Source organism: Ambystoma mexicanum, chromosome 8 (assembly GCF_040938575.1).
Source record: "Ambystoma mexicanum isolate Mex_15411 chromosome 8, UKY_AmexF1_1, whole genome shotgun sequence".
In the NCBI taxonomy this organism is placed as follows: domain Eukaryota; kingdom Metazoa; phylum Chordata; class Amphibia; order Caudata; family Ambystomatidae; genus Ambystoma; species Ambystoma mexicanum.
The window spans coordinates 294,990,258-295,011,809 of NC_090929.1; the positions used below are offsets into that span (position 1 = coordinate 294,990,258).

Consider the following 21,552-nt stretch of genomic DNA (forward strand, 5'->3'; position numbering starts at 1 on the left):
TGACAGGCCGGCAAAGCCCTCTCCCAAACATGGCCTTGAACACTATAAGCCATCAATACAGGCCGCCAAGTAGGACAACGACAGTCCTAGAAATGACAGCATCATTGAGGGATGTAAAGAAGCGCCCAAACTCTTTCAGGGTTGCACCGGCGCTTGTGATCCTCACCTTTCCTTGTCAGAGAAAGAGTTCCGGGGCTGCCTTGCTCGGCGGAGTCAGGACAGGACGGATTGACGCTGTAGGGTGCTTAACTAGTAGAGGTTTAGAAAGTGGACCTGGCGAGGGTCTCGCCATGGAAAGGCAGGTGAGTTTTCTGTTTGTTGTCTTTCTACTGAAGTTGTGGCAAATAATAAGGGTGTCCATGAGTGCCCTCAGCACCATGTGCTTGGCCTTTCGTGAGGAATTGCGGTGTGTGATCAGGATAAATTACAAGGCTCGGGGCAACCCATCCATCAGTGCCAGCATCTCTCCATGACAAGCTCAATGACACACGTGTCCTGTAGGGGCAGCCAGGTTTCCTAGACAGTTTTTTTAGTACTGATTGTGTTGCCGGCTCCATGTGAAGCTTTGCCGTGCACAGGAAGGGATGGGGATTAGACATGGGTTTTCCGCTGCCTAGACAGTAATATAGTTCAGCCTCCAGCACTTTGCTGTGGAGGCAATAACATGGCGAAGGGCAGATCCCGGTGTCTCCCTGCAGGCATTGTTAGGTTTAGACTGGAGAGTTTCCTAACGCAGGCGATGATGGATTTGGACATGATGAATGGTCCAGTCGGAGACGGCATGAAGTTACGCCTCCCGCTCTTTCCTAGGCTGACAGTAAAGGTGATGCAGAGACCCTAAGACTCACCTGCACAGGCAGCGATCGGCTCAAGGAGTCACAGGCACAGAAGACCAAATATGTCAATGCTGTGACTGCTAATGCGAGACCCCAGGACTCGGGAGTCTAGGGCACAAAGCCCCTCCATGTTGTGTGGACCAGGGAATACATGAGGTGGGCAACAGATTAATGTCTGTAAGAGAACCTGGGCTCCATTAATTTACAGTGCTAGACCCATGAAGTATGGATTTGTGGATTGGAGAAATGTAGGGGTAGCTATTAGAATGGAAGACTATTGGTCAGAAGAAGAAAACCCGTGGATGGCCCAGCTACTGCATGTGGTGGTTACATACCTTGTCACCTTTCGGTCCCAGTGGTCCTCGTCTCCCCGGGCAACCCTGAAAAGACAAGAAACAAAACAAGTAATCCGTTATTTCCAGTCTGCCCTGAGGACCTTGTGTTTCTAATTCATAAATGGGAATATAAATCAATAGGTACATGCAGGTGGCCATGCCATATAGCTTTGTTTCTTGTTGCACACTCACGTCTTGAAAGTATAGCTGCAAAACCTATTGGGGATATTTTTGGCTGACTTTACTTTGCATTCTGTTACACATTTCCATCCAGGAGGGCAACAAAGAAAGTTACAATCATACCCTTTATATTAAAATCAAGGATTTACATATGTGTTCATTTGGCTTATAACTAAGGTTTTATGGTATGTATTTATCCATCAATCATGTCTGTATTTAGACATATTTCTTTTTTGGCCGTTTGTTCTGTATGTATCCACATTTATTATTTGTCAAAAAAATAATTTGCAACCAGGGTTTTTCTTCATTTATTTGAATGAAAACATGCATTTATTAAAACACACATGCAGACACCGGACACAAATGGAAATGGGTTGTTCCACATCAATGTCGGCTCCATTTTCACCAAAACAAATGAGTGCTCCTGTAATTGCCACTGACCTAAGATAAATGTTGTCATCAATTTAAAGAACTTTAATATTATTTTTCATGCAATGTTTACACTCTCTTTGTTGCCAATCTGCAGTGCAATTAGTCTGCAATTAATAATTGACAACATAAGAAAACAAGCAGAAAGCTTTTCTGTTTTTTGTCTATTTTTATAAATAAATAAAAACTGAAAACAGATTGATTTCTGTCTGTATTTCTATCACCCATATCTTTAGGGCATACAATGACCCAAAGTCAAAGCGTTACGGAACCGTCACTTAAACAAGTTCATCACACAAATTCATCAGTTAATATGAGTTAATAAATTAGGAATTGTAAATTTGGACAGTATAGCATCAAAGTTGGATGCATGTAGAACGGAACGACACCAGACTCATATGAAACGTTACAAGAAATCGTCACTTATACACAACTTCATCAGTGCATGGACTTCAATGATTGGACTTCAAATGCCTTAGGAATTGCAGATTTGGACAGTATACCATTGAAGTGGGTTAAATGTGGAATGGAAGGACACCAGACTCATATGAAACGTTACACAAAATCGTCACTTATACACAACTTCATCAGTGAATAAACTTCAAATGCCTTAGGAATTGCAGATTTGGACAGTATACCATTAAAATGGGTTAAATGTGGAACGGAATGACACCAGACCCATGTCTGTAGGACATACAATGATCCCAATTTAAAGTGTTACATAAAACAATATATAAAAGCTTTACACAAAATCATCATTTATGATTTTATATTATGATATATATATATATATATATGCTCCAAAAAAGACAAGATGATACCTTAGTTAGGCTAACAAAGTAATTTACTTGCAAGCTTTCGTAATCTTCAGATTTCTTCATCAGGCATAGGAAGATTGTGGTAAGATTGTGGTAAAAGAACACTTTTTATATTACCATTGGCTAACACGGTACAAGAACACTGATCTAACAGTTGCCGTCCTACACCCCCGACTGGAAAGTTTGGAAACGTGTCTTTAAAAAATCAAAAAGTTATTTACAAAACAGAAAAGCACTTTTGGCCTAGTCCCCATTAAATTTCCCATAGTCAAAAAAGGTCAAATTTACACGACCGCACAGCCAAAACCGCCCTACAGATTTGGACCAGGTTTGAAACAACTTGGACATGAAGCATTGACTTGTGATCCTTTTGTAGTTTGGGGTCATTCCGACCAGAACGTTTTAATTATTTGACGAAGAAGGGGGTGCCCCCTTCTCAAAAATAAATAACTATATCTGCCTTGATATTTTGAGGATCTGGGTGTTTATGGTGTTTATAAATGAAACAGCTGATATCTTTTTTTATTTCTCGATGCAAGTGATAGCCCTGGTTATACCTCAGGTTATACCCCAGGGTATCAGAAAATAAAAGGCAGAAAAAAGCCATTTGCTTGTCAAAAAAACATGTAAATGCAATCAGGCTAGAGGTAGGGGGAGGCACTAAGTGAAAATTGGGTGTTGGAGGGTGCTAGGGACAAAGTTTGCAACACAAGGCTAACATTTTTTCACATACCCTCGGGTACAACCTGGGGTATCACCGCAGCTACCCGACATTTCAACTGGAATTGCGTCACAGAAACGTGTGTTGTGGGAGGGAATGGGAGAGGGCAGGGGAGGTGAGGAGGCCATTGTGGGAGCGGAGGGAGCAGGAACACACAGGGGGAACACTTGGTGAGGGTCTGGGAGGGTAGAGAAGTATTTTCTTCCAGCTGTTTTTCCCGATAACCGTGGGTATACGGACTACGAATAACTGAGGGTATAACCAAGGATACATCTAGTTCATTGCAATGTACCCCTGCGTTTAGAAAATGTATATATTTTTACAGCTACAGTGACGTCAGGGGCGAATAATCACCGACCATGGCCAGTGGCTTGGTAGCGTTTTAAACGGCTGAAGGCCTGGTAGTGTTGTAAAATATAAAGTGGGCATGGCTGGAGGTCGTGGCCAGTGGCCTGTTAGTGTAAAAAGAATAGGGAGTAAGCATGCTGAAGGCCGTAGTGTTAAAAGAAAATAGGGAGTGGGCACGACAAAAGGTCATGGCTAGTGGGCAGAGAGTGATTTAAAAAATACAGTGGGTACAGCCGAATCCCATCTGTTAGGTATGTGCTTTATAACAGGAGGGACACAGAGTTAAGATGATCATCACTTCCCAGATCTGCTGAATTACAAGGGTTTTCTTGCTTTAAATATGATCACCTTAACTCTCCCTTAACTAAAGATGTTTTAATGAATTTCAAGGGTTTTGTTTTACCATCATTTTTTTCTTTATAGCCCACTTGCCATGGCCATGTTTGTACATGTTCCACATATAGGTTTCCTTGGGGCCCACTTGCCATGGTCTTCGGCCCTGGCCAGTGAGCACGGCTGTCGGCCATGCCCACTGTTTTCTTTTTAATACACTAGGTTTCCCACTCGTCATGGCCTTCGGCCACAGCTTTTGGCCATGGCCGCTGCAAATTTTGCACCAATAGGTTTCTTCCTGGCCCAAATCCAAGGGCCACTGGCACAAAGACTCATGTCCCACAGCCTAGTAGATATGATAACAACCGATGTACCACCATTTTTTTCCCCTTCGTTTCCATTGCCTCGATAATCCCCTGATAACTACTGCAGTAATCTCACGCTAATTACTGCGATAGCGCTTTGAAATTAATAAGGCCTCACAGGCGCTTCCCATGTGCCGCCTTCCTGTTCGCTAGATCCCCCGACCCACTTCAGCTGATTTTTACCTTCCTGGCCCACTTCCATTACTTCCTTTCTCTCTTTGCTTCATGTGACGTATTATCATTTCCGAGCACGTCTTGCGTCATTACTGCGAAAATCTTGCAAGATTCCCCTGTTATTCCCCTATATTGCTAAAACGTCTGAACTGTAACTGCCTCCCCAGACCACCCCCAATTTAACATGATGTCCTCTTTCACCCTCCCCACCACTATCCTGATGCCAACCATTTTCCTCTTACAAATAGCTTTATTTACGTTCGTTTTCATATTCTCCCGATATTACTGTGGTACTCGCCCGCATCGAGCAAAAGAAAAATGGCAAGTTTTCATTTCTGAAAAGTGTTTCTGCTGCATACCACGATGAAATATATAGCTATATTTTGGTAAAAGAGTGCACCCTTTACCTGCCAAATAATGTTTAAACTACTGAACGGAATAAACCCAAACTTGTCTCGGAAATTAAGTCCATGTCTCGTGCCCATGTTGTTTCTTATTTGGTCCAATTCCCTCCAGCAGTTTGTGTGCTTCGTCTTGATAAAATATGAACTTGGGAAAATGAATGAGTGCATGCCGAAAACAGTGTTTCTTTTGCTTTGGTAACGTTTTCATTTTTTACAAATCTTTCCCATAATTTCCATTCTGCAGGGGCCCGTGATGAATATCAGCCAAATCCGTCATGAAAGTCACACGTTAGTAGCAATACAATGTTTGGAGTTCCTATGGCTCATGTCACTCACCTTAACTAGAGTTTTTTTTTGACTGGCTCGGCATGCGTTTGGCTCTCAGGGTCAAACCACTCCCCGGCTCACCTCTGCCCATTAATTCTCTGGCTCTCCCACCTCAAGTGCTCCGGTCAGGCTGGATGCAGAGGGCTGTGAACTGTGCTCAGAGATCCCGGACAATCCATGGCAGAAGCGTCTTGTGAAAGGTGGGGCATAACTGTGTATTTTGGCTAAAAACTCAAAAGCACATTGAAATCGGCATGTTGGATATTAGCCGGCTGTGGTGGATCGGAAGCAGAGCGCTCACCTGCTGAATGCCCAGAGCAGAGTCCGGCTGGGATTATTAAACATGCTGCTGCTTGAGTGGGGCTGCAGGGGGCGCTGCACGCTTACTTTAGAAGAAGCTTCCTGATTGACCTTCCCACCCCAAAAACTGGGATTAACCATAAAACCCATGCACATTGGATAGGAACTCAGTATCAAAGGAACACCACATACTGAAAACAGATGTGTTCACCAAAGAACAAAAGGACACGAGTGAGATACACTGGTTTATGGCCAAGCTAGTTAAAATGCACGAAGGGCTTTGCGCCCCGTGCATTGGCGCTTACTGTGACCAAGCAGCCGTGGGCATGAATTCTAATAACCAAGCACCCTCTCCGTAACATAGACATTCTCCATCTTTCCACTTTCTAGTACACATGCACAGGGACGTCATTTCACCAAAATGCCAGGGGTAGCGGAAGTGACATCACCCGACCCTTGACCCTCTGATGACATCACAGGAAGTGATGTCATTAGACCCCGCCCCAAAGTGATATAGCGGGTAGCGATGGTACACGACATTTCACCCGTTGAAAAAACAGGAAGTGGCATCACATAGCATTGTAAACTATGAAAAATATAGTTATGATATCACTATATGATGTACATTCATACAAGAATGGATCGCCATATGTATCATTAAGTTCAGTGTTTATTGGCCCGTATTACCAAATGACTGTGTATGCAAGCAGACGTCCATGAGCAAATGATAAGCGTAAGTGCTATATAATAACACATCATTAAGCGCTTTATATAGAAAAAATATACACCCAATACCACCCAACCTGTGTTGGTACTCATTTATCAACCTCAGAAGAATGAACGGCTTAGGCTTAGTGAGGCGTTTAAGAACAGACTAAATCAGTGACTCACCCCCTGAAGTGTGCCTGAAATAAACATTTAATGAGGCCAGCAATTACTGTATAGAATTCCAGAAAGACACATTATTTGGTATACCTATTCTTTCTTATTTAGGGTCAGTGCTGAAAGTGTTAGAAGAAAAATAAGAACAAGTGCCTCAAGTCTTTTTTTTTTAAGGGGCCTGAACAAGAAAGCCAGCCACCCCAGAAGTAAAGAGCCACAGCCCAGGAGCTTGCATAACTTAAAAAAAAAAAAAAAAAAATTTTTTTTTTTTTAGTAGAGGTCGCAAGGGACACCACAGAGGTCGCAAGGGACACCACAGAGGTCGCAGTTGCGACCCCTGGCGACCCCCAAATGACGTCCCTGCACATGCAGGGTATCCGTATAACATTTCGAATTGAAAAAACCGAATGGGAGATTTGTTCGAATTTTGGCTGAAGGAAAATTTCGAACAACCGAAAACTTCAAACAAATCTCCCATTCAGTGCAGGTATAGGTCCCTGCACTCGTGTTCACTACAGTGGCATTGGGGCATTTGAGAAGAAAGAAAAAAAAAGGGACCCCCGGTGTCTGTTCCCATCCGCGTAAGTGAAGGGAACCAGTGTCGCAGAGCAATGGAGCAGTCACGGCACACAAGGTGTGCTGCCAGATTCAGACTGGGCCATAAAATGAATGGAATTATGAGTGTAATTCATGTTCATTTTACTTTAATATTGTATATGACTTGTCATATTTCTCCTTTTAGCCAAGTCTCTTTCAAGTGTGGCCCTTCCTAATGATCTCAACTTCTCTTTTTTAAACATTTTATGTTTTATGTTTCTTTTCCTCGTTTTTTGGTGTTTCTGATTTTTATTATTATCATAACGTATTTGAATTTTACTTGAATCCTTTGTTGTATTTACTATGTAGATGAATTTTGCTTGAATATTGAAAAAGTTGATTTATTCAGCTATATTCAATAAAGAATAATAAAAAGAAAAAAGTGGCCCACTTTTGCAAATGGCTATTCATTCCTTTTGTGACACTGTTAGAATAGTACCTAAGGGGGAGTGTTTTGATAAAATGTGATGCAAATTGTGCATTTTAAAGAATATTTATTCGGCAACACTGGTCAAAACTATTAGCTGCATCATTATAATTGGATTATTTATAACGTGCTTAATACACATAGGTTTCAAAGCACGGACCCGGGGATCGAGCCTCTGTTGCTCCGCGTTGTCTTGCTTCCAAGGCGAGCGTGTTGCCCCTGTGCTATCCTCCCGAGAAATAGTGAAGTAACTCATAAAACTGGTCCACAATGGCCAAAAAAGTGACCCACCCCAGCATTTTGCAGTTTGGTTTTGGCCAAGAGCCAATTGCCCTATTGCCCTGTAGGGCAGTCTGAGCCTGTGTGCCGAACAGGTAAGTAGGGGGGCGAATGAGGGATCATTATTTGACTGAGTCTCGGATTTCAAATTCGACATTGCCGCATTTGGCGTATTCGAAATTGCAGAATTCGGTCAAATCACGGATATCCCACATGCAAATCAGCAAACCACACACACTGACCCTTGAACTCTCTCCCCATCCCCAACTTTACACTAAGCATCCTTCACCTTGCCAGTCATCCTACCATAGTACAGCCCCCTCCTCAGAAACACCTGCATAACTTCTCAGCACTCGACACAGCATAGGAAGAACACATGGACTCCCCGACCACAGCTCCAAGCACACGCGCCGCCGCGCAGCTCACCAAGAACTTCACTAGCACACAGATCGCAGGTGCTTCGCCCCTGCATGCAGCAAAACCTCAGGTTTAGCATGGTGCCACCCCCTCTTGCCCAACTTACTCCAACACGTCTTTCTCGCTTGTCAGACCTAGTGCTAAGAGCCCGCCACGCCTGGCAGAAGTGGTGCTACAAGACCCAGTTAGATGACTTTACACACATGTCAAATAAGCAGAAGAAACATCTAGGGTTGGCACGAGTTGGCCCTTTTCCAAAGAACTTGACAAGTTCATGAGATAAGGGCGCTGAGGTACAAAGATATGAAGTAATTTGTCTAGGATCATACACATTGGTTCCGCATAATACAGTGGTTATGAAGTGGTGGCTATGGCTAAGAAGGTAGTGGCAATGACATCCGAGTGGTGCCAGTCATTCAACCCACGGCGCAGAGGGATCCCTGGTCAAAGAAGCGCCTGGAGTTGGCCTATGCTGTGAGTCAGGCGTAATGGCAGGCAATGTTGCCTCTGCAATATCTAGGTCAAAAGCTCCGCGTGGCGCCACCATTTTGTGAGGAGGTGAGAGTGTATCACATTAGGCTGCAGTTATTTCGTCTACCTCACAGTAGGCTCCTGCCACGAGGTGCTCTTGTAAGGTTCCTCAGACGATGCAGCTGGCCTATGATATTTGAAGACTGAGATCGCTTGAACTTCCTGGGCATTTAGCCCTTTTAGAGGGAACCTCGGCTGCATTGTTGGCTTGTTTAGACCCTGTAAGGAAACTCTGGGGGAAACGGTGCTTTTAGCCCCAATAAGGGGGACATCGCTGCTTCTGGGAGTCTGCTTAACACTTGTTGAGGGAATCTCGGAGTGGTCTCTGGTAATTTCAGCACCTAAACGGGGGACCTTGGAGCTTGCTCTGATGGGAGACCTTGATATGAGTCCCAGTAGTGCTAGGACCACAGCAGTCCCTCCCGAGACCAGAGACCCCCGGGAAGAGCTATTCAGACTGGGAAGACCCCAGAAGTAATTTGCGTACTGGTCTGGGGTGTTTCTCTGGGAGGAAGTCCTCAAGATGACTTGGTGCATGAGGCCAAAAGACTTCCTCCCAGCGATGAACTCGACGATCGAGTGCCCTTACCGAAAGCGCGTCGCAACAGAAGCAGACGTCCCAGTAGTGTTCAGACCTAAGCAATCGAGGCAGTGTGTGAGGGGCCCAACCGTGTAGTGACCCCCGCACAATGAACAGGTAACAGGCATGTTTTTCCCGGCATAGCCCAGGACGGGGTACAAAGATAAAATAAAAATTGACAAGAAAAAAAGGCGGGGGTTTGTGGGATTTGGGGGGGGGGCTGCTGTTGGTGCCAGACGCATCTGATCCACACAGTGCAGAGAAACGCTCTGGTCTCATCCCATTGGATGGAATTGCAAGAGCATGGGGAGAGAGCATGGGATGCAGGAGTAGGACTGTAGCTCTCCTGATTCCAGAGCTCATCCAGACCACGGATCTGCCCTGACGGCTCACAGAGCTTCCCGTTCCTGCTGGAAATAGGCGGTAAAATACACATCAATGAGCAGTTCAGATCATCGCACTGCAGTTTTCAAGGACATGGATTCCGGATATATATCTTTAAGTTAACTACACAGGCTTTTTAATTTAGCTTTCTCGTCTTCAAGCCTGAAGAACTCAATATATTTAGGGTTTTGGCCTTCATCATGTTTGTTCACGTGGAGTGTTCCCTTGTCACCAGTGCACTAAGCAGTGGCGCCCCCAGCCATTTTGCATAGGGGTGGCCTGATGAGGTCACCGCGATGGCACACCAAAACAAACGCACAGAGGCAGGCGGGGCGGTGGGGGGCTACTGTTTGCTGTGGACCCCCTTGGCCACCCTTTGGCGGCGCCTCTGACACCAAGAGACCACGTGGAACGGTATCAGAGCACAGTATACACTCCAAAAACCTAACATCACAGGACACAATAGATAATTTCAATATGACACTAAACTGGTACATATATAACCAGGACAGCAAAGCAACTGACTACATAAACAAAATATATCAGCAAGTATGACACAGAGAGAGAGAGAGAGAGAGAGAGAGAGAGAGAGACAGAGAGAGAGACAGAGAGAGAGAGAGAGAGAGAGACATACCCAAGGGTGTGTAGCAGCGCATCAAAACTCTAGTATGCACATTAATTACAAATGCTTCGCACGTTTTCATGCACCCGTATGTGTGTGATTGATTGTTGCTATAATTTCATTTCGTTCTTGTTGCATTCGCGTGCTGCCATTTAAAACAAGCATTGGCAATACCAATCCACCCAGATTTCACCAAACTGTATTACTGTTACTGCCAATTGGTCCAGCGGTATTAACGGAGGATTGCAAGTGGCGGTGGCAGTGTAAATCCAATTTGTTTTGGTTCGTAGGACTCAATGGGGCACTGTTGGTGGAATTACTGCGACAGTATTTCCGGGGCAGTAATTCTGCTGAAATGTGGCAGATTTACCTCCAGCTTTCCGCCAAACCTATACTTGGGTGGGCGGTAATGCGATGGCATATGGTCATACCGCTGCATTAAACATGCACCAATGAATCTGGTAAGCCCTTTTACATCCTCTTTACAGCAACAAGAGGCTAGCAAACGTGATCTTTCAATGCAGATCACACACATTGGAAAAGCTGCCAACTGTTTTGACTTCTATAGAGACATGGAATAGGCCTTTTACATGCATTGCCACATTGATACTACACGGCCATAAGATGGCAACAGTTAGAAAATGGTGTTAGTACCTGGAAAAATGATGGCGTTGCCTGGCAAATGCTTATCTAATGATTGTCTCTGCCGAAGAGTTTTTACAGGATTTCTGTGCAAGTAACAGATGCAAGGACACACATGCTGCTTATAAATTAAGTAGCCGAAGGCACACTTATCCAAGACATTATTATACCACCAGGTACTTGTTTTAAAGCTGCAATTTGCACCTCAGATGACTGTGTAGAAATGACAATGGCACCCCCTTAAAAGCACAAGGCTAGCTTAAAATGATTCCGGAGTGTCTCTTTTGGGCGGGGAGGGGCATATAGTGAATAGGGATGACCATAAGGACTAGCATACCCATGGGCAGTCCACGGTTGACTAAAAAGTCACATACATACATGCTATGTGTTCCTTCTCACATCCCATCTCTGTCCTATCTTCACAGTCTGTCACTGCATACAGAAGGACGGACATCTGGCCTTTCTCCTGCTACCTACCCTTTTTGGTGAGTCATCCACCTCCACCTTTCACTTGGTCTACTGAACACATCCTGCATAGGGAGCTCAGGTTATATTTTCTCACTATAGAAGGATACGTATTACTAAACTTTGACATCCAACTTCCAGGTAAGGCCCCACCCTGTTCATGATGAATTAAAATAATGTGTAGGTCAAAAATAAATGGAACAACTCTTACTAATAACCTTTTTGACATCAAGGTGCCAGACCTGTTTAATTTAATAACTGCATTTCCTGACCTTGTGTTACCAACAACATTCACCTTTTTACAGTCTACCCTTGACTATGCCACTCTTGGCTCGGGCTTGGCAGCCGCAGAATTAACATTTTGCAGTTTTACCTAGGGTATGAAATATACAAATATGCCACCAAACGTCCAGAATTGACCAAGTACACTCCAGAGCCCCTCATGCATCCAACACACCAAATTACAATTCTCCCAATCGGCCTTGGAAACCCAATTCAAACATCCCAACATTTGAGGACATGTCTTTTGCAGAACTGCGGTCTGCCTACTAGGACTGACAGGCATGCGTCCATGCTAGCAGAGGCTGCATCCAGCCCTCCCTCGCTCCCTCCCTCTGTTTGTAGCAGCCATGTCCCACTTTGTCATCCCCTTATCTCCCCCCTGCTCGTTTTCCTTATCCCAGCAGATTACGGTCTGGAGATCCCTGGGGGTGGGGGGGGAGGGTGGGACGGGGGGGTCACAGTACTCCACTGCACGAACAAGCATAGACGCTCTAATTACACCAAGGTAGTCATTTGCAAGGTATGAAAGCACATTAACATAACATCCCATGGCAATAGTTTTGGCTTATAAGCAGCGCTTACAGCACCACCTAATAGCCAAAACTTATCATTAGGGACGATGCATCAGCTTTAATGGGGATTCGCGCAACCATCTTCAATCATGGAGTACACATGTAGCACTAGCATGAACTCATTCAGACACCAGTTCATGCGTCATGGAGAGACTGCCGTAGTCCTCAAAATGACCTGTCCACGGGTGGGAGGGGCAAATCTGCAGAGCAGCACATAAAACCATGCACATGCGTGATGTAAACACAGCAGCCTAGAAGGGTTACCACAGGCACAGAACGTTCTAACGATGGTAGCTCAGTTAGTGAAACGATTGCTGCCTTCTCTAACATGCAGGCCACAGAGGACAGGTCCTGCTCGATTGACGCAGCATTTCATCCACTTGATAAAATTCGAGGGATGATAACCCGTATTATTATAGTCTCACTTGTGTAAACAATCGTTATTATTCCATGTACAATGTCCCATGCTATTATTACTAGGTAGGCGAGCTGTCGCTGTAACTTAACACTGTAATGCAGAACTGACGATGTAAGGCTGAGACTCCTGGTGACCGGAGGTGGACTGGGCTGCGGAGAAATCGGGGCCCTTAGGAGAGGCCAGAGTTTGGAAAAGGCTGCCAGGGTTGGGCGGAGCCGCTTCCACGCCGCGTGTTAGGTTCAGTCCGCAGTGCACTTTCACAGCATCACAATGACAAGACTCAGTTTATGTATTTATGTTAGTTTATTTCTAACGGAGAGTTCCCCTCCAGCATCACGGCTCCGATGTCGTTATCTCCCCGCAGCTCTGGACTCGAGCTCGGCAGACAACGTCACCTGGAACCCGAGCCAGTGAAGGTTCTCTTATAGTGACGTAGTCACTAAGTTACACATCATAACACTGCGCTATCGAGAAAGACAATCCCTGGCAGGCCAATGCTTCAGAAAAGCTGGCGGGGGGATGCGTGACTGACTCTACCCCGGCCCCACCAGCAACATAGACGAGCAATGGTTTCCACGGTGTCCAGGCTGTGATGCCGCTGTGTCTAGGAATGTGAGCGTGTGCATGGACAGATCGTCGGTACTCTATGGTTCCTCAGTCCCCCTCTCGTGACCCCCAGTACAGACTCCCAACCCTCTCCAGTGATTGGACTCTCACCAAGGTGCCAGAGACAGGTGAACGGTGAGAGGCAGGCCCAGGAACGCCAGAGCTTCGGGCTCCCACTCCCCTGTCAGATGTGCTTGGGAAACCCACACCTTCTAACCATAAATCCTTCGCCCAGCTCTGGCCAGAGGGCCCTACCCGGGCAGGAAAGCGATCTGCCCAACATTCGGGGTCCCTGACTCATGACACGCAGTTAGTGGGGTCCTCGAGGTCACGAGAAAGTGAAATATGGCTGGAAGGCAGCTGTGTAACACCAGTAGGGGTCTGGGAGGTGTACGCGTCACGCTGCCCGTCTACAGTACACCGAAACAGCTCAGTCAGTACGCTGCAACTTCACCACTGCAGCCAACAGCCCCCAAAACTCCCTGGGGAGGGGGCGGAGTATTTGGGACAAAGTCCTCTCTTAGCACAAAGCCCAGGAAACAGCCCCCTTTCCACATATGTCATCCTATCGGTTTCAATCAGCACAGCGAGTCCAGTAACATGCTCTGCTCGATTTTCTAGATATGTGCATGTTGACGTTCCCTTATAGCAAACAATCACGGAATGGCTGGGTCTAAGCGCCCTGAGATGGAACGGAGCATGTCTTCTACAAGGCAATTCAAGGCAGGAAATGGGCCGGAACACGACGGAGCGCGGCTCAGGCAAAACATGTCATGTCCCCAGACTCAGGGGCTTGCCCAACAAACTAGGCGCCCCTCTGCGAGAAAATAACCTGTTCGTTGGGTAGGTACCCACCCGAGAGTCCACAGCCACACTATAGCTCGCTGTACCTTTCACAGAAGGGAAATAGCCATTTCACAAAAGTCCCCTTCCATTCTAGGTTCTGCATCTGGTCACTTTTCCAGCGCATTCGATGTTTTGGCATCAGCTTCCACCCCTCGAGTGCTCTCTTTTTGAAGACACACAACTCCTCAAAGTAAACTTGTTTAGAAAGAAACCCTGCCCGTAGCGCCTAGTTGAGCGCCTAAAGAGGTGTGCTTCAGTATGCTCACAATCTTGGAATTCACAAGCGTACTTGGCACTCAGCGCCAAGAGGCGGACCCTCCGCAGTGTGCGCTATATAAATCCGAACACTCACTCCTGGTGGCTTGGCCGCTCTCATGCTAGGACTGCCCACTTAGACAGTGAAGAAATGTCACACAATGCCACTCACCCTGCATGACTCTAGGTTACTTTGCCTCCCCAGAACTGCTCGCATCCCAGCGGAAACAAAGCACACGCTTAGCAGGTACCCTAGCTTGATCAGCAAAACGAATTACTTATATGAAGGCAACATTGTATCCCCAGATGAAGAAATGCATATGACCCAAACTCTTCAATCAAGTGCAAAACCAGTGGAAAGACCAAGGAATCTCTTGAAAAAGAAAAAAACAGAAATAAAAGCAAGACTGTGCACTCTCCAGAACCACCCACACAGGCATGGCACACTTCTCGACTGCATCCCAATGACCAGCGTTCTAATGGGAATGGATGCAGGTCAGTGTTATCTAATGCACAGATGGATTGCGGGGAGTCATGTCCCTACGGGAGGGGAATACTTATCATAGACAGAACCAGCCTTGCTGGCAGTGGTGGCTGCAGACTAGTTTCTTATATAAGCTCAATTGGATGAATGTCACCGAATGTTAACTGGTTTTTCCAAAGCTGCCAGTTTCTCTTTGGCAGCGTACGTATTTCAGTTGCATCTTGGGTGACTAGCTGTTTGCTCTTGGTAATGCTTGTTTATGTCCCTTTTATGTCTTAAACAATGTGCAGAGCGAGATTCAAAACTGCTAACTTGTAGTAACTCGGGCCAAGGGCTTTTGTGATCATGCGGTGCAGAAGAGCGGCACGTGCTAAAGGCCTATTGTGAAGGGATGGAGACCCCGCATGGCCGGAGCTATTGGAAGGACGTGTCATGTGACCAGTTTGATGATCAGCTGCGTCAATGATGGGCAATTGAATGCACTTGTTGGGCGGGAGACCTTCTGGAAAGTTCTTGTGGCTTTTATTTCGTCACAGCAACGGTTGAGGTCTGCGAGGTGGGTCCAGTGGATGCGACTTGCTCTGGTGCGGATGAAGTTGTATTGACTGGTCCTTGCCTTGCAGGACAAATGGAGCTACCCCTGCCTTTATTACGAGCCACAAATAATGGCGTGAGCCGGGTTTCTCTGACAGCATGCAACTTGCCCTTCGCCCCTAGGATATATTCTCTGTAGATCCACACTCTAGAACCGAATGCCAAGCATAGCTCTCATTGAACGGCTTCATAGCCAATCCATTGACTGGCCGAAGAAGCTCATTTTCCCTCCTGCCCTATCTGAGAGCCACAGAGGAGTCTTTTTCATTAGAGTAACGATCTCCCAAAGCTTGGAGCGGAACCCAGTTTCAGCTTTCAAGATCTGTGCAGCAGACGTGCCTAAGGAACGCAACTGCACTGGCCGCGGCCCTCACTAGCGATGCACCGGACCATGTAAGGTCCTAGGCTAAACACCCTACCACTGAGACCCTTTATGATCTTGGTGCATGACTAAGGACATTTAAAAAGCTCTAAAGACAAACAATATGAAGTTCCTCTTGATCAGCAAGGAAAAATACTTCGCAAAATAAATGTGCATGCGGCTTCCAGATTTAGTCACTAACCGAACACAGGTGAAATGATTACATGAGCAGGGTGATTATGCAGCAGCTAGTAACTGTGGGAAACATAAGCAGAACAATAGACAACAACAAAAGCATGAGGGTCACTTACCCTCTGTGCTGAAATAATGACCACAAGGAAAACAGAATCTAATGATTGTCGAGTAATTGGGCCCAAAGCATGTGATTATGAGCATCGTCAGCTGTATGTTCAGATCTCGGCTGGGAGATCATTGTATGAGCTCATAAGATTTATTTATTGTGCATTTGTAAAGCGCGTGTACACCAAGTAAATTGTGTCTCAAAGCGCCCACAGGGCAACAGGGAGTGCACATGGGAGTGAAAGGCAAATAGAACAATGACAGAGAGAGGGGATCCTACTAGGCCTTGGGAGCATTCAGAGGGTGCAGGTGCGGAGAGAGAGGGTTGAGGTGGGGGAGGTAAGGGCTAGGGAGTAAGTTGCAAGCTGTTAAGTGACTGGCAGAGAACATTTGGTAAGTGGTAGACACAGATTTATAATGTGCAAACCTAGCTGGGATGCAGGAGGGCCCTGTATATAGGGGATGCACCCGGTTGGTTATGAGTAAGATGTGGGGGAAGCAGAGGAGCTGGGATGGCCAAGGAGGCAAGGGGGATCTGGAGGGGAAGACATAGGGTTGAGTGGAGTGACCAGCAATTGTTTTAGAGGAGGGTCTGCAGATCCTCCCTGGAGTGGATGATGCAGGGAGCAGTCTTATCTGCATCGGCTCTAAGCTCTGTGGGAAGTCTAACATACACATCTTGTGGTGAACAGAGGTTTAAATAGGATGCTTTCTACATGGTCCGATATCGGTGCGATACACTCACTTCGGTTAATCTAAGGAAATTAGGTCAGTACAGTCTCTCTCTCTCTCTCTCTCTCTCTCTCTCTCTCTCTCTCTCTCTCTCTCTCTCTCTCTCACATATGTTTGCTGGACTCGAAGCACCTCAAGGCCATTTAAATGTCAAAGACTGTACTACAGCAGGAGCCAGTGACCTAACATTCACGGCTTCTGCAGAATTACTAAACAGCCTCTGCTCTACCACTTCAAGAACTGGTTCCCACATGAAAGTGGCCAGGGTGGGAATGGGTGCCAAAACAGGACCTGGAAATCGTGTTCAAAGTGGCCCCATATCACACATTTCCAGCACGCCCAACCTTTTCCAATGGGGAAATGTGGAAATAGCACATAAAAGAGGCCCAGGGTGCAGGGGCAGGGGCATACCAGGAAATCTCCAGAGTTCCCTATAGGCCAGTCCACTCCTGAAAGTAGCGAGAGAAGAAGAAGAAGGCCTCTCACCTGGTTCAAGGGAAGCTTTTCTTGGGGCAGCAGTGGAATGTGCTGCAAAGGAGAAGGAGGTCATAGAGATACCAGGGCAGAGCTGCCCAATCAGACTCAGCCAGTTCAGATTGTGATGGGGGAACTAACAGGGTGGCACACAGGGCTCACGGGACCAGCGCAGCATATTAAAGGTCCCCCCAACAAACTATGCAAATAGGACGCACCATTGATGTGCATTGTTGTCAAGGGAACCAGGGCTGTGACAGATCTAGAATATATGTCCAGCTTGTATTCTTCCTCCACTCCAGGTGGAGTAGTGCATTTTACTCTCTACCGTGCAGTATTTCACAGCTGTGCACAAATAAGCTCAATTCCCTTAAACTACTAAAAGTCTACTTCTGGATCCTGAAATTAAGCCCAGGACATCATTTCCGAGTTACTTTTGAAACTATTTTCAGGGCGAGGTAAATACAATTTAGGTAAAATGCCCCGTCCCTGAAGAAGGTGGTAGACATATGACCTCTCGTATCGCATTAAATATGAATATTGCAGCCCTTTGACAGGAGTCGGCTTTGGTCCAATCGCTGACATGCATCTTCAGCTGGAAGAGCCACAACTAGAACACTATAGGTTGCCAGTCCTTCCAGCAATTGGAAAAATAAAACACTCACCTTCAGGCATGCTCCCTCTTAGCTAAGAGGCACACAATACATTAGAAAACAGAATTGCTAAATTACCGCACAAAACTGTACAACTAGGACCAAAAACATCAAGATTAAGGACGTACAAAATGAGGGCAGTGAAATGCAAAATGATGGCGCAGACTGTACGACTAGTACGCACAGCGGTTTTGGACGCAACACACACAGACACACTTGTTACAAATCCACGTAATGTAGCAACATAAACTGTATGCTTAGCACAGAATGGTATCTATAGCAAACTTCGCGCCACATAACCAAGCGTAATCCAGAGGTGGGCCCCTAGCTCACTGTGCCTTAGAGAGGCTCAGCTTCACCTCACTGAAGAGGCCCAACAAGGCCGAAACATGTGTTTAGGGTTGCTGATGGTACTCTTGTTCAGAGAGGAATTGGGCAGATTTCAATGCTGGACTCCCCTTGTGGGTGGGCCCAGAGTGATATGCAAATGGTTAGTTCTTCTATATGAGGGGTGCAGTGAGCTAAAACGTATTTGCAGACCCATCCTGAGTGGAAGCAATTCCATAGAACAGGGTATTTGACCCGTGTTCGTTCTCAGTAGAGGGGCTCCCACACTCTGATTTAATTTGTAAAAGTTGGAGTTTCACCCTAAGTAACCCAGTGTAATCCAGATGTGGAGCCCTTGCTCACTGTGCCTTACAGAGGCTCAGCTTCACCTCACTGAAAAGGCCCAATAAGGCTGTAACACGTGTCTGGGGTTGCTGTTGGTACTCTTGTTCAGAGGAGATTTGCCTTGCATTTTGGTGCTGGACTGCCCTTGTTGGTGTTACCAGACAGACATGCAAATTAATATTTCTCCTCTCTGAGGGGTGCAGTGAGCTAAAATGTGGTTGTAGACCCTCCCGGGTGGAATAAATTCCAGGGAATAGGGTTTTTGACCCAAGTTCGTTCTCAGTAGAGGGACTCCCACACCTTTGTTTTAAATATAAACTGTTTCCTTAGCACAGAATAGTATCTTTAGCAAACAGAACTGCAAGTTTGCAATAAGACTGTTTGCAAAACAGAATTACAATTATCATGACACACAACTGTGGGTTAACGACTGTCCCACAGAGTTGCATGTTCACAGCTCAGAGCTCTACGCTCACCGCGCTACACGATCACTGCACACTGCACAGTACTCCATTTTAACTGCACTTTGCTGCTAGTTTACAGCACACAGTGTCATTTTCACTGAACACAGCAGCATGTAAATGACACAATATTGCATGCTTTTTACAGAGACACACATTCACCACTAAATGCTAGAGCTGCGCTTTTAGCACAGCTGTACATGCCTTATCTCCGAAGGCAGGCTGTACAGTGCAACAGATTCCCCAACACAGGGGCATAATAACCAGGCCGAGCTGCATGTTCACTACCCAGGGTGGTAAATGCACCACAAAGAAGCAGGTCACCACACAGGCTTGCATGAGCACAGTCTTCAGCCAGACCTCACTGTTTCCCTTCAGCAGGTAACTCCATGGTCCAAGCCACAGCACCCTGAATTGCACATCGGCCATGCATACACATTACAACTCCAACGTGACATTTCAATGCTCTTCCTTAGAGTTCCCACAGATAACCCATAACAATGTTCCATGTTTTTATGTAGCGCTCCATGGAGGATCGTCTAAGTATTGTAATAAGTGTTATTGCCACCCAATTTAACGGTTATATACTGTACAGACGTCTTGCATAGCACCTCTCTGAAACTTGTGGTGGTCTTGTGGGGTAGAGACTGGTATGAAACCGATGGTGTAGATGAGTGGAGGCTGAAGGAACCAGCATCCTGAGTGCCGGTATGGTCCGATGTGGTTTGTGGCAGAGGGTGACATCGCTACATCTATTAGATGACAGAGCTCGGAGACTGGGAGAGCCCCTTGAAAGGCACAGCACTGGATAGACCTGGCAGGCTGTGTGATGAGTGCAGGGCTCAGAGACGTTTTTATGGGAGGGCAAAAGGGGCACTTGCCCAGGGCCCCCCAACTTGGAGGGGGCACCACAAGGCTGCCTGATCTGAAGAAGTAAGATTCCATTGTTCACCAGTCTTAAATAGCACACGTCAGGATATTTTATGAGGTGCTGCCGAGGCTCTAAACACATTGCCTTTCTGTTTTGACAAGTACATTCTGGCTTGAGCAATTCATCATGTATTGCTTTCTCTGTTCACTGTGGTTTACTGTGTGTGTTCCTTAAAGCACAACTCTGTAGCATTCTTTCCTTCCTGTGGGAATTATGTTGATCATGTGCAATAGGCAACAGTGAAATGCATATTGATAAATTGAGTGCCACGATGGTTCAGAAGTTAGCTCAGTATGTGAAACGGAATCGTACGATCGGACCGAAAACAAAAGGTTCGACCGTACAAAAAGTCTGAAAAATGCTACCACCAAAGGTTGGAACGCCAAAAGGTTTGAACCTTTGGTGGTAGAATTGTAGGTAAGTATAAAAATAAAAAAAGACTGTAGGGGCTGCGGGGGTGTGTTGTGGATGTGGGTGGGGGTGTGGGTATGTAAGGGTTTTGAACGTGTGTTTGCATGGGAAATGTACAAACCTTTTGTGGTTCATACATTTCATATGCAAACATTTCGGCTGCGGCAAAATCAGCCGCGGTCGGATCACGTAGATCCGTGTGAAACACCCATTGCAGATATATGTGTTCATATGCAAAATTAGAATATCGCATTCCAGCAAGGCTGAGCCTTTCCTATGTCTGAACTTTATAAACCTGCCTGCATATGTACTTTGTGTTGCAGTACAACATCTGCTATGATCAGCAATGTACCTGCACCAGATAGGGGTTGCTAGGGTTGCTAAAAAAACTAACATATGATCCGTATGGTGAAGGTCTACAAATTGGTTTGTTCAGATGGGGTTTTGGAAAACCTAGGAAATCGCCTCCAACGAGAGCATAAACTGTTAGTCCAAGAGGTGAATAAGTATCTAAATTAAAGACTATGAAACAAAAGCATTCATGCTTGTATCCTGAATTTGCCAGCAGACGATACAGTGATCCTGGTCAAATCGTCTAATATATCTTACATTACTGTGCTGTCTTCTGTGAGGGTTTCCTTCTTGCATGCTGCTAGTATCGTTTAGCCCATTACTTAATCGTTCTGCTTATGTAGGCCATTTGGGTGGAAGGGTTGGTAGACCGAAGAGAGCGGACCATTTGTTGCAGGCCACAGGCAAGCATATTTTAAGGTCTGCTTGTTTGACACAAAAAAACGGTGTGCTTTCTGGTAAAAGTCAAAGGTTTTTATGCACATTTATAAATGAAAATGCCATAAGCCATTGTTTTGAAAATACAAAAGACAAACCCAGATTAAATGTGTTAAATCACATGGATTGGTTTGCTAATTCTTATATACTTCCACTGATGATTGAGAGAATAAAGCTAGAATCATTCCCATTTGCATAACACCCTTCTATAATATTTTGTTTAAAAATGGTCATGTTTGATAATGTGATTTGTGTACTTTCCAAATCCGTTTTTATAAAATGAGATTGTTTTAGTTCATGGTAAGAACTGGAAAA

General features: G+C 45.7%; 1 protein-coding gene across 2 annotated transcripts in view; it reads right to left on the bottom strand.

Moving 5' to 3' along the window:
- LOC138471851 (collagen alpha-1(II) chain-like) overlaps positions 1-21,552 on the bottom strand; it is a 1,536,387-nt gene that overhangs the window by 647,939 nt on the left and 866,896 nt on the right. For both annotated transcript variants that reach the window (XM_069609694.1, XM_069609695.1), the window contains one exon: positions 1,172-1,216. In XM_069609694.1, the coding sequence (XP_069465795.1) occupies positions 1,172-1,216 (45 nt within the window). The remainder of the gene's footprint in view (positions 1-1,171; positions 1,217-21,552) is intronic.